General features: G+C 37.7%; 1 protein-coding gene across 1 annotated transcript in view; it reads left to right on the top strand.

Moving 5' to 3' along the window:
- The window catches only part of LOC120521599 (carcinoembryonic antigen-related cell adhesion molecule 5-like), a 34,402-nt gene extending 21,621 nt beyond the window's left edge, over nucleotides 1–12,781 (top strand). Inside the window, exons 3-4 of the mRNA XM_039743105.1 lie at nucleotides 10,429–10,704; nucleotides 12,554–12,781. Coding sequence (XP_039599039.1) covers nucleotides 10,429–10,704; nucleotides 12,554–12,666 — 389 coding nt within the window. The 3' untranslated portion in view covers nucleotides 12,667–12,781. The remainder of the gene's footprint in view (nucleotides 1–10,428; nucleotides 10,705–12,553) is intronic.
- The last annotated feature ends 706 nt before the right edge of the window (nucleotides 12,782–13,487 follow it).

The following is a 13,487-nucleotide window of genomic DNA, read 5'->3' as shown; positions in this document are numbered from 1 at the left end:
CATTGACCATAGCTAAATGCAGAACTAGTGAAAAACAGTCAGAAAAGATGAGTAGGGAAAAATGTTGGTGGCTTCCACCTGTTAAACCGTTCCTGTTTTGGGAGTTGTCTCATTGTTGCTCTTCTAGTGCACCTGTTGTTAATTTCATTAAGACCAAAGTATCATCAGAGTGCAATAACTGGGGGTTGGAGGATTGATTCCTCTTGGTGTCTGGATCACATATGCCTTCAGAAACACAAATAACGCCCCTCTGTGTACATACCACAGACATTAATATCATACTTCTATGACCCATGCTCCCCTCTACTCCCCATCAGTGCCTAAGCAGCTTATGTCACCTAATGGATTGACCAGCACTTTCACATATACTGTATATATGTCATTTCGGATAAGGCCTCCAGCAAGCATAAGAAGCTGTTGGATAATGGATGGATGGAATTACAGATCATGGTCATCACTTGGACCCAAGAAAAGATAGAAAAAGAGATCTTCTCATGGAAACTAGCTACAGTACACTGTGCGGAAAGCAGTGCTGTTTACATTCTGTTGTGCTGCAAAGCTTTTTTCTGTTTTGTCATTAATTAAGCAGAGAATTGCATGGAGGTGTCACCCCAGCAATTTTACATCTCAGCCATCCTACGTTTCACTGTTCAAACCAAAATATATATCAAAATCACTGTATGTAAACTATAGTATAAATCTAAACTGATGTATTCAAACCAATGTATTTGAACTAATGATATATTTCAACCAATTCTATATTTACACACCAATATGTTTTATGTGGGCAGCACCGTGGCATAGTGGTAGCAATGCTACCTCACAGTTAGGAAACCCAGGTTCGCTTCCCAGGTCCTCCCTGTGTGGAGTTTGCATGTTCTCCCGTGTCTGCATGGGTTTCCTCCGCTACTCCGTTTTCCTCCCACAGTCCAAAGACATACTGCTTGGTGTGTGTGCCCTGTGGTGGGCTGGCACCCTGCCCGGGGTTTGTTTCCTGCCTTGAGCCCTATGTTGGCTGGGATTGGCTCCAGCAGACCCCCGTGACCCTGTAGTTAGGATATAGCGAGTTGGATGATGGATGGATGGATATGTCTTATGTGAATGGCACCTCATATATATATAAAAACAGGAGAAGGGATGGTACCATACCTGGATGGAAGGCTCTTAGAGGACAGACAGAAATCCTGGCCAAGGAAAGGAAAGCACCAGATCCAAAAAGGACTTCTTGGAAGGATAGATGGGTATCACCACCTAGAAAGAAGATTCAGACCGGGGAAGCCTCAGGCAAATGGGCAGGCGTCCGAATGGACATATTTTGAGGACCTGCCTAGGCAGGAAGAAAATGAAAGACAGGGAAAAACTGTCACTGGGGCCTGTTTTATTCCCCAGGATGCTAGATGGCTCTGGCCCTGGATATTGGTAGCCCAGTTGGAAACCAGTATGACATGCCAGGAAATGTAGTGTGGCAAAGTAGCCCTGATAGTGTCCCTGGTGCCAGAGTAGGGTACTGCAGGGAGATGTGCTCCTTTGACCCAGAAGTGCTTCCAACGGGCAGCACTTTTCCAGGCAAGTCAGAGTTGGGAGGAAGGAAGGCTGGAGCTCAGCTGGAGAAGGGTAGTGCAGAGGAGAGAGGGAGGTGAACTGGAGGAGAGAAAACTTTTGCTTTTGTGCTTTATACTGAGGTATTTTTGCAATAAACACCAGTTTATTCGAACCCAGGACTGTATTTTTGTGTTCGTATATATACACTACTGGTCAAACATTTTAGAACTCCTCAGTTTTTCAGTTTGTATGGAAATGCATGCAGTTTAATGTTTTAATGCTTCATAAACTCAAGGCAGAGAACAAATAAATAATAGCCAATATAAAATAAGTCAAGGAATCATTGAGTGTACAGAATTTTACTCAGATTTTTGATTCATTAAAGTAACCACCTTCTGCTGATATAACATACCAAACTGTGGTAACCCTTTTGTTTCAGAATGCCAGTCTGTGTTGTTATGGGTCCACAGCTCTCTCAGCAAAGGCCAGTTTTTTAAAATAAATAATCATCACACTCGCGCTTAACGAGGGGTGTGGTGGCTGTAGCGGATCTCGGGCGATTTGCGGTGTGGGCGTTCTCACCTAGTGCACAGGTGAGGGACTGCCCATATTTGTGATTGTTCCTGGGGTTGGTAATGTGCTGCAGCTGCTATGGCCTCTCGGCATATATAGAAGCGTGAGTCGTCTAGGAGGGATGAATGGAAAAGAGAGGAAAGAAAGACGGAGGTTGCTGGAGAGCACGGAGCAGGAGAAAGCCGGTGAAAGCGAGAGAGCGCGCAAAGGTGAGCGAGAGATCAGGCTCAGGACTGTGGGCTCTAGCGTGGTGTTTAGCTAGCACCTAGGGCAGTTGATTGTAATCGCTCCCGCTGAGCACTTGGAGAAGAGCGGGAGTGACTAGCAAGGAAGGTGACTCGCTGTTGAAGAAAGCGGAGTCGGGAGACTTGGCTGAGAAGTCCTTGTTGTGAGCATCCTGGCTGGCAAGGACTCCAAGTCTCAGGCCTGGGATGAGTGTGTGACCGAAGCCAGGATTGGACGGCCTCCAGACCTCCAGTGTGAGTGAGAGAAGGACAGCTGCAGAGAGAGCATCTCAGGCCCAAACGGGAGAAGCAGGTGAGATGCTAGAATAAAAGAAGCACCGGGCTTATTGTTTTAAAGGACTGTTTCCAGCAATGTTTTAACCTCATCATCTTTTTAAAGGATTGTTTTGCATTGTTTTAAACCTTCACATTTCTTTTACGGATTATTTATTTATTGGAACTTTGAATGCACTGCACTTTACTTTATTGGAACACTTTTGTTTTGATTGTAAATAAAAGCACTTTGCACTTTTGTACCATCCCCTTGCTATGTTGCCTCACTGCTTGGCTCATCTCGGTTATAACTATCGACGGTGATGGGTTCAAGGGCTCCCAACAGCGGATGGGAGCATGGAGCAGAACCCGCATCGTCACACAGTCACTGTGTTAACTGAACCTGGGTCTGTATTTATGAATTTGTATTTGGAGTTTTGGGCTCGCTGCCGATCTGTTTCCATCACACCTGGAAAAATTCTTTCTCATTAAAATCAGAATTGAGTTGTCATAGGTCATAATGAAGGAAACATTGGTGACATCATGTAACACATGTAACATACTTTGATTCACCAGTTCTAATTAACACACATCTTGAACTGTAATCCAGTTCAGGCACCCTGCTGATTGGATTGGTTTACTTGCTGAACAATTATGATGTATCTTCTCTTGTGTTCATCAACCATCTCATGCCCAGGTTAGAAGAGGATAATCTAACCAAACTGCCAGTGTTTTGAATTCCCAAATTATGCAATGCTTATTATTAAGACACTATTTATCCAACATATGGGAGAATGTATTGCTCTGATACATACACAAATAATGTAAAATGTTTTTCCAGCCAGAGATGCATACATCTAACTCATTAATTTATTTTAAGGATGCATAAGAACAATTAACAACCTGCAATGGTAGAATTTGTGTAAATTTCCTGCCAAAATATGTTGTAAATTAGACATTTTAATAATCTGCCTCCTACCTTATTAATTCATCATGTATCATTTTATAGTGCTTTAATTATGTTAGATCACATACTGTTATTATCTCACTAGCCATGTGCCCAACTACATTGCATGTTAAAATTGTCTGTGAAGGGCTTCCTGTTTAAACGCGGCTGCCAGTTGTGAACTGGGCCCTTCGTCGCACAACATTATGATTTTTATCAGGGAAACAAAATTACAAAAGAAAACCCTTGGACATTGATTCGATAGGAACGGCCTACTCGGAATTACTGTCCAAATAGTAATTATGTGGTGGTGTAGGAGCATTTCTGCTTCTGTCCGTTCACAGTCCATCTCGTTTCACAATGCTATCGTTTCCTCTAACGATGTCTTCTCAACCTTTCTCCAGTCTCGCAGGTTGCTTTGTGGCAATCCAATGAGTAAGGCAATATACATGGAGCAATGGTTATAAAGGGGACACATAGGTATCCAGGCTCTTTAAAACATAAATAGGGATCACTTCACTGACATGTGAGCAAGCCATGGTACAACTGTGAGATCGCGCACTTTCGCCGCTACAGCGTAACAATAATAATTTCCGAACGTGCTGTTACGTTGTCATTCATTTACCCACTGTCTTTCTTTCATTCATATGTTACATAGGCACGCATACCTTTTATCTTCGCAATCTCATTCTCTAACCAGGCCTCAGGAGCTAACCAGCGTAACACTGTCCACCACCCCTTTCGTTATTACGGCACATTGTTGACATCCGTGAGTAACAACAACATAATAAACTGGAAGGTGGTCTACGCATGTGTGGAATTCACGGACAAACAAAGATCAAGATCTAAATGAAGATCTCTTTAGTTAATTTAAAGCACAACAATTTGTTTAGTTTGAATGTCTGTGTTTTGAGGTGTGACTGGAGTACTACAGTCTTCAGAAGTATAAGCCTGGAGGAGATTCTTAATGCAATGCCTATGTTTTAGCTGTCTCTCTACTGCCATCTAGTGCTTCTTCTTCTAATTCATTCGAGGACAAAGATCAAGATCCAAATGAAGATTATATATAGAGATACTGTATTTGACTTTAGACAATTTTGTATTCATTTAATGTACTGTACTTCAAGTACTTTCCCTGTAATTTTGTCATGAATGATGTGAACTTAAAGTACATTGATTTAATCATAGTAGGTAGAATTCAAAGTTATATAATATACTGTGTTTTAACAGAACTCAATAATTGGTTATTTAATTCTGAATTTTAGCACAGTGTCCTATTTCCTTTCAAGCGGCTTGTACACAAGGTATTTAGTACTTGATTAAGCAATGATTATAGCCACAAGAAATGCAAAATATGAATAACTTTTAATAATTTATGATTTAAAAATGGATAAATCAATTAACAATTTGTTTTGCTAAAAATGTTATTTTTTCTGCCAGCATTGTGGTCATACCTAGCTATTAATTTCAGTAGTAATTTGGCAAAGTCACTCTAACTGACCTTCACGTGGACTTATATATTAGCAATGTGGCAAAACAAAGACTGTTTGCTATGCTATGATGGCACAAGTATGGCCCCAGTGGTATTGTTGTTTCTTAGGAATCCCTCATGGAAACTTCTCATTTAAATAACAGTTGGCTAGCTCAGACTTCTGTTTCTTCCAGCTTTTATGTATTAGCCAGGGTTCACCCCAACTGGGGTTCAATTTCATTTTTGTACCTTTTTGTTAATTTTGATTCTTCTGTGTTAACATTGTTGCTCTTTTAGTTTCTGTGTATCTATGTATTTTATGGTTCCCCATCTGCCTATCACTGTCGAGGACTTGCCCTCAGCACTATAAAGGCTGGAAAAACAAGTATTTGTGGCTCATTGAATATGCTGGAGTTGGTCAGTTTCCGTTGTGATTTTCTATGCTTTCTTTGAATTTTCCAGATTTTTTACCTTCTGCTCTGTTTTTGACCTCACTGACCTGACTGTGTTCTGGGATTTGTTTGCCTTGGATTGCCTTTTTTTTTTTAGACGACTCCTTTTGCCTTTGTGCTCCTCTGATAATTTTTTTGTCAGAGCATTTTTTAAAATATTTTCTTTTTAAAAATTGTTAGCTCTTTCTTGACTAGTCAAGGATTAAAAGGTTTTCCTCCCTCTAGTGGGCATTGTGAGTTATTTTTGGGATATCAAAGGGTGCTTGTCTATAGCAATATTTCTCAATCTTTATGGCTTCTGGACTCCTGGACAACCATTGCTGACACTGCACTGTCAATTATTACGGTGCAGTTGAAATGGGGGTTGAAGTGGCTTTTCCTGTCATGGCAATCAGTAGTTGAGGAACACTGGCATACCATAATACATTGTAGAGTGCTCTGATAGGGGTTTGGTAATCCATTTGGGATCCCCATAGATTTGCTTTCACCAACAGTCATGATTTATTGTTTTCTGGTCTTATTTTGTACCACTGTACAGTACAATACATAATTGTTTACCAGCATGTAAAACTTTAAATAAAAGGAAGAAGTAGTAGTAGTAATAATAGTAGTATTGTCTGACCAATATACATCATGTGTCTTCTCTCTGAAAGAATGAAAACAAGAACGTATATATATGATACAGCAGCATAAAACTGACAAAAATATCAAATAGGTCTCCAAAATAGCACAACCAAACCTGTGATTTACTTGGTCTAAGCCTCAGAAATAGGATTCACCCTAGTCAGCCTGACTCCAACCTCAGCTGGCAGGATTTCCAGTGTGCACAGGCCCAAAATGAGGTTCAGGCTTTTAAATATCAAAATACACATGTGTTGTATACAGAAAAGTACTTAGTTACATAGTACTTCTGACAAATCCAATTAACCAATAGCACTATAACACCTCTAGAATACTTATATGTAGTGATCATTTTCTTCAGGCTGAGGGGTCGTTTTGAACAGAAAATGAAAATAAAACTGTGTGTGAATGATAAAATATCATTCTGCACACCATCTTATCCGTGAGTAATGGTGCATATATCATTGTGTTTTTTAGCATACCTCACCACTGGCAAGAGTTTTCAAGAACATCTGGTGAATTAAATATTGTAGCATCCCGGCCAGGCCTTGGTGATCGAGAGTCTGTTGAGTCTAGTGGGAGGGCAGAGAGTGGCACAGAGGACTGCTGTCAGGGGAAGTCATTAATGCTAGAAGGAAGAAAGGGGTAGTACATAGAACAGAGGAACATTTATGGATGGTTCGAGGGAACGATGGGACGGTATAGTATATAAGGGTGTGGTATGGGGACGAGGATTCTGTTTAAGGAACCAAAGTTTTATTTTAGGGTGACACTGTATACTACAAGCCCATGGTCCCACCAGAAATGCAAAGAGAAACTGAGAAACACATTTTCAAGTCTTTAGAAATTAATACATAAACTCCTGCAGTAGTGCAGACCATGTATTCAATCAACATTCAACTCACAATGCAGCTCTTTGCTGTGTGTCTAGAAGTGGTGGTAGTAGTCCATGATATAGGGATTTTTTTTGGTCACAGTACATGCCTATATGTTGTATCAGCACCTCGACTGCTCCAGCTGATCATGGCATTGACTGCATATTGAATGATTCTGTAAGCAATTGTGTGCTGAGTCTTAGTTGTTTTCCAGTTTCATCAAGTGATTGTGAATGTGTTTTTGCAAATGAATCTAATTGTTGCTCTAATGAGAGCCTTGTTACTGATAAGCACTGCCTCCACACTTCTATTAATATGATCGGTTAGCCCACCACTCACACACTTCAATCCTTCATATTCATGGCTGTTACGAGGATGGCGATTGGCAATTGACACTCAAAGCAAAGAACAAATTAGAAAGACTGCAGTTGATGAAAATACAAACTCAATTTTGAAAACTCAATCAAATTAAGCACTGATTGCTTTGCAGGACTACATAATAACTTCTTTGTAGAATGCAAAGCTTATTATTAACAAGTGGATACTATTTTTTCTGTATTTGTAATTTTAAATTATCAAGCACAATATTATGCAGTATAGTACAACTACTTAGGTGGTGCAATGGTAGTTTAGGGGTTCACATTCTGGGTCCTCATTGTGTGTAGTTTGCAAAGCACTTTGAGTAGGGAATAAAGCTCTATATAAATGTCAAATGTTGTTATTATTACTATTATACTTGACAATTTATCAGTTTCAAATTTTAAACATTGTTTTTCACTAAATAAACAAAACATATCATTAGGACTGTCTGCCTCTTTATAGCTTGATATCATTGATAGTTCTTATTCTGTTAAATGCACTTTGTGATCTGTCTAGGTCATATATGACCAAAATATAAATTTTATTTCAAAGGGTTTCAAAAGGTAACAAATGTTATTGCTAATACTGTGCACTTTTTGGTTTTATGCACTTTGAAATATAGTATGAAAAATATTTATTTTTTTTTCAAAATTGGAAAAAAAGTATTGCTAGTACCTCAGATTCTGTTCAGGTATAGCTTTTTTATTGTTTTTTGTGCACTTTGTGATGCACCTGTGTCAAATGTGACCACAGTTAAAAGGGAAACGATTAATAAACATTACTTGTTTTTCATGCATTTATTTATGTTGGTTTACCTTCTTCTTACCAGCTGCTGAAAATGTCTGGCCCAGCTAAATTTCTTTGTCTGAAAATCTGGTGTAACTGAATTTGTAATTGAATAGCCCTGCCATAGGATTTAAACATGCTTTTAATCTTTTAAACGCAGGGAAGACAAATATGAAAGGTATGAAGATCTGATGTTTTTGATTTTTTTACAATCTTAAAAGAAATGCAAAAAGAACATCACATAAATTTTAATTAGCTTCAGTTGTATACACTAAGCAATAGACTTTTGTTACATAAAACCCACGAAAGAGTAAAATAATATAGAGGGCAAATCTAAGAGATATCAAAATCTACCATGTTATCTTTGTCCACTTGAATAGTGCATAAAATAATTACTTCAGGTCATTCTCGATTCCACTTTGTTTTATACACTGGTCAATGAAAACAATTTTTACCTTACAGAAATACTTGTGGCATGCATTTTGACCCATATCCAATCTGTCATTGTTTCCATACTTTAAGAAAAAATTAGATATTATAGTTCCCAGGTGTCATTATTTTTATTCCTATTATTAAATCCAAAAATACCTTTCAAGCCATTTCCTTAATTTTCTTTATTTAGTTGTGGCCCGCACATTTTCCATGTCTGTCTTTTGAAGTCGGCAGAGTCTGACAAGAAGTGTGATCTGTCAGTTATGTCTGTCACAATTTGCTTTTTGTTTTCAGACCAGCAACAATAAAATGTGATAGAAAAGAAAAAAGGAAAAACACCTGCACTCATTCCTGACACAATTTCTCTTTGTGTACTTCTTTTAGTAAGCTGTACACTTCAATGATACTAATAGTAAACAAAGCTCAGCTAATCTGTGGCTTTAGTGTATTGAAATGAAACGTGTCCACTCCGTTCTTACTTTTTGATCTTGTTTACTCTCACTTCTGTTATAGCTGTCTTCTGAATCCAAGATAAGCAAGATGATGGGTTTATATTTGTGCACTCCTTGCTGATTACTGGGTGTACTAGGATGAAAGAGAAAATAATCAGGAAGAAGGATAGAAAGGGAAGACAAAAGGAAGGAAGCTGGGATTCTATTACAGACTCACATGCATCTTTATAACACTATTTTTTAGAAAAAAATAGTAAAATTAGTCACAAAATAGCCCTTTCTCTTAAATTTTGACTAAATTTATATAAGGCTCAGAATATTCCCATTAGGTTCAATTGTATTTTTTCACAAATATCTTTTTGCATAGACACTAATTTAATAATGTTGATATGCGTTAGAGTAAGTGGTTTTGAGACTGGATGGCTGATTGTTTACATTGATATTTACCTGAAAAGCTCTAACATTAAGGTACCAGGGGACATTTAAAAGTGAAGATTTCTGTTAGACTTCGCTACAAATATGGTAGATATTATTATCTGAAAGGATTTTTGTAGAAGAAAAGTACAAAAATCATAGAATATTGTTAAACAAATGCAAAAAATAAATAAATAAACCGAGGAGCAACATATGACACTCATTTTTATAATCAGTATATATACCCACAAGATTTCTACAAATTAAAATTACTGCCTGTAACAGTACATATCAGTATTTACGAATTCAGAAAGATCCCTATGACTGCTAGAATTCAAAATGCAAAATGCCAAAAACGTTTACATCTGATGCTTTTACTGTTTGGAACCTAAATCTGCTGCTTGATGGCATCAAATGAAATAAAAAGGATGGCTAATATCTGACAAAATTAAGTCACCCTTCTTTCTAACTTGTTTGTGACACAACTCAGTGATAGAGGGCTGGTGCAAACCAATAGTTTTACTGCTAATTTTGACAATTTTTAGATAGTTTATGTTCTTAAGACAAAGGTTATCAGACCAACATATAAAATCAAATGTGATAGTGACACCCTTTTGCTAACATTACTAAATCACAACTAATTATCCTGTAAATGAAAAGAAAGGAATCCATTTTATGTAATATATTGTATTCCTTGATGTTAGAAAGATGAGGATTTGCAATTTCAAAGAAAAGAAAAAAAAATATGAATACAATTAAATAAGCATATGAATGTATGTGATAGTTGCCAGTGACATGTGTATACTGGTTAGCTCTATTGTAGCCTCAGCGATCTACAGTTCTGGTTTTAAATAACCTTTTTAATTTCTATGTTCAGCCAATGTCTTCTTGATTTTTTAATCATACCATTATCACTTTGGAAAATCAATTAATTAACTGAAGGTCACGCCTTTTTCTTTCTTGAGTCATTGTGTGGCTGATGTTTGTTGTGGTCTTTCTCTTTACAGAACTTGTTTCTAATGTCACGATAACGGCCAAACCTGGACAGCCAATAGAAAACAAGAATTTCTCTCTGACCTGTGATGCATCTGGACAGGTGGATTCAATACACTGGGTAAAGAACGATCAGCCTGTCTCTCCATTTGGCCACATCACCTTGTCTGCAGACAGTAAAACACTGTCCTTTAATCCTGTACTGCGGTCAGATAATGGTGGTTATAAGTGTACAGCATCCAACCCAGTCAGCAAGATGAGCAGTGAAGTATATACATTGACTGTCAGCTGTAAGTAAATAATCTTTAACGTTTTGTGCTCAGAGGAATTAACCTTGTTTCTGGTCACCTAGGGTCCATGTTGTTTAGTGATATACTAGAAACCAGAGAGAGAAATGTTCACTGCTTACTCCCTGTGTTATTCTGAAATATATTTAAATGTTGGGTATTCTATTTGAAATACAGAAGATACAGTGAAAAGTACACTAACTCTTACTCTGTGTTTATACAGTACACTTCCAGATACAAGTGTGGCCACTGATGTGCTTTATACTTCAATACCTTGTTATGTGAAGAAGTAGATTAATAACAAGCACTATATCAAGCAATCTACTTAAAATGCACTGTTGGTCTACTGGCCAGAGAATACAACAAGCAATAAAATTATTTTCTTTGACACATACTGAAAGTCTTAAAATGAGAAAAGACATTTGATGACAGTACTTTGAGAGATCTGGGCATAACATTACAAAGAGTAATGGCTTCAGCCTTTTCAGAGCAACTCCTGCCTCCATTAAATGCCTCCAGAATAAATTGTATTATACTTATACACCATTTTACCTTTGAGGGGTTATTTTTGTGAAGATTTAGTAGTGGAGAAGAAAGGCATGCATGTGTAAAGATTTTTTATAGTGGTGTGGTTTATGGTAGACAAGGTACTTATATATATTGATAATCTGCAATGGAAATATCATTTTACATTAATAAGATTATTTTGGCTGAAAATAAACACATTTATTGTAAACACATCTTTTAAAACTGAATTGTGCCGTTTATTTAAAATTCTTAAGCTGGAGCTCACTATTAAAAGCTCTTCTCAAAATAAATGTTATTTAACAAATATTCTCACTGTAATTTACATCAAAATGTCATAGAAATAGCATGCTTAGACTCAATTAATTCATCTCTTGGCAACTGGAGCCTGTCCTGGCAGCACATGCACAAGGCAGTAAACAGTGTTGGAAAGGGCATCAATCTATCACAAGGCACATTCACACAGCCACACCACATGCACTTCAGAACAGGTCTTCGACTTGAAGCTAAGTACTGTATGTTCAGGGCTGGCCAACACTTGGATGGGATACCAGCTACGAAAAGCTTGGGTTAGTGCAGGAAGAGGTGTTGGTGAGACCTGCAGGGGCACTTACCCTGTGGTTTGTGTGTCGATCCTAATGCCTCAAGTGCAGTGATGGGGACACTGTACTGTAAATATGGTGCCGTCCTTTGAATGAGACGTAAAACTGGGGTCCTGACTCTCTGTGCTCAATAAAGATCCCTGGGCATCTTTCAAAAAGAGCAGGGTGTATCCCGATGTCCTGGCTAAATTGCCAATCACAGCCATGTCCATTCTGTTCCCCTTATCATCCCCACTCTCTAATTGCCTTTTTCTCTCACCACTTCACCACCTAATAGCTTGTGTGGTGTGCGTACTGCCACAAAATGTGTGTTGTTGCATCATCCTGGTGGATGCTACACATTGGTGGTGGTTGAAGTGGTTCCTCTCTAATCTCTTTGAGTTGTGAGAAATGTGCTATTTAAATGTAATTATTATTATAATTATTAGTCTGGAAACACCTATTAACCCTATCTGCACATTTTGAGCACGTTAAAGGAAAACCAGAATAACCATGCCGACAAAAAGAACATTCAGAATCAACATAGATTAAATCCAGATCCAGGATTCAACTTGAGAATGTAGGATCTATGAGGTGAAGGCACTACCCATTGTGTCATTGTGCTGTCCCTTACAATTTCAATCATTACATAATATCATAATGTCAATAGTAAGTGAAGATAAATATTTTGTTGATTGAGACACTTTTAGTAAAATAGTCTTATGTATTTTGTGTTTGTATTGCAGATGGACCTGAGCAAGTGTCTATTAGTGGATCATCAGATGTAACTGTTGGAGCAGAAGTCAAGTTGACATGTTCTGCTGTGTCTCAGCCCCTGCTATCTTTACCTGGTATCTGAATGGGACGTACATAGGTGAAGGAGCGGTGTACTTAATCAAATCAGTCCAATTAAATCATACAGGCGATTACACCTGTGAGGCTTTCAACTCTGTTACTGAAGAAAAGAGGTCAGCTAAAATGGAGCTGTTTGTGAGTAAGTTAAACGCAACAATTTTGTACATTTTGTAATTGTCAATGTTTATGTGATTGATTTGGGATTAGCTTCCTAAAGCAAACAAATTAAATTGTTAATGTGTGCTTATGGACATCCCTTTTCCAAGTATAACACTAGTTCAGTATTACCTAGTCTGTGAATTTAATCATGCCACTCGAGAATATTTCATTTTTTATTAATTATCCCTGCCTATTTTGTGTCAGTTATTTGTTTGGGACCATTGTTCTGCTGATAGGTAAATCTTCTTGTAAGGTTAATTTTTAGCAGAGTGAAACACTCTTTCTTTCGAAGCTTTCAGGTGTTGTGCTTCATCTATTTTTCCTTAAACTTAAGGTAGGTGACAAATTTTGTTAAGGAAAGTGATCTCCAAAACATGATAATTCCATAATCATACATCATTATATGGTTAAGGTTTCTTTAATTTTGGAATGATAGATAGATAGATAGATAGATAGATAGATAGATAGATAGATAGATAGATAGATAGATAGATAGATAGATGGATGAGTAATGGTTTTAATTATTACCACCTAAATAGTCACCTTATATTTTCACTACTTCTGAACTTTTAGGTCCTTCAAAGTGATTTGAGTTAACTTTCTCTGTGGCTTCCTTTACAAGTCCAGGTGTTGGTCACAGCACTAAACTTCACTCACTTTTTAAGT

This window comes from Polypterus senegalus, unplaced genomic scaffold (genome assembly GCF_016835505.1).
Source record: "Polypterus senegalus isolate Bchr_013 unplaced genomic scaffold, ASM1683550v1 scaffold_3748, whole genome shotgun sequence".
Lineage (NCBI taxonomy): Eukaryota > Metazoa > Chordata > Cladistia > Polypteriformes > Polypteridae > Polypterus > Polypterus senegalus.
This window is presented reverse-complemented; position numbering and strand designations above follow the sequence as displayed.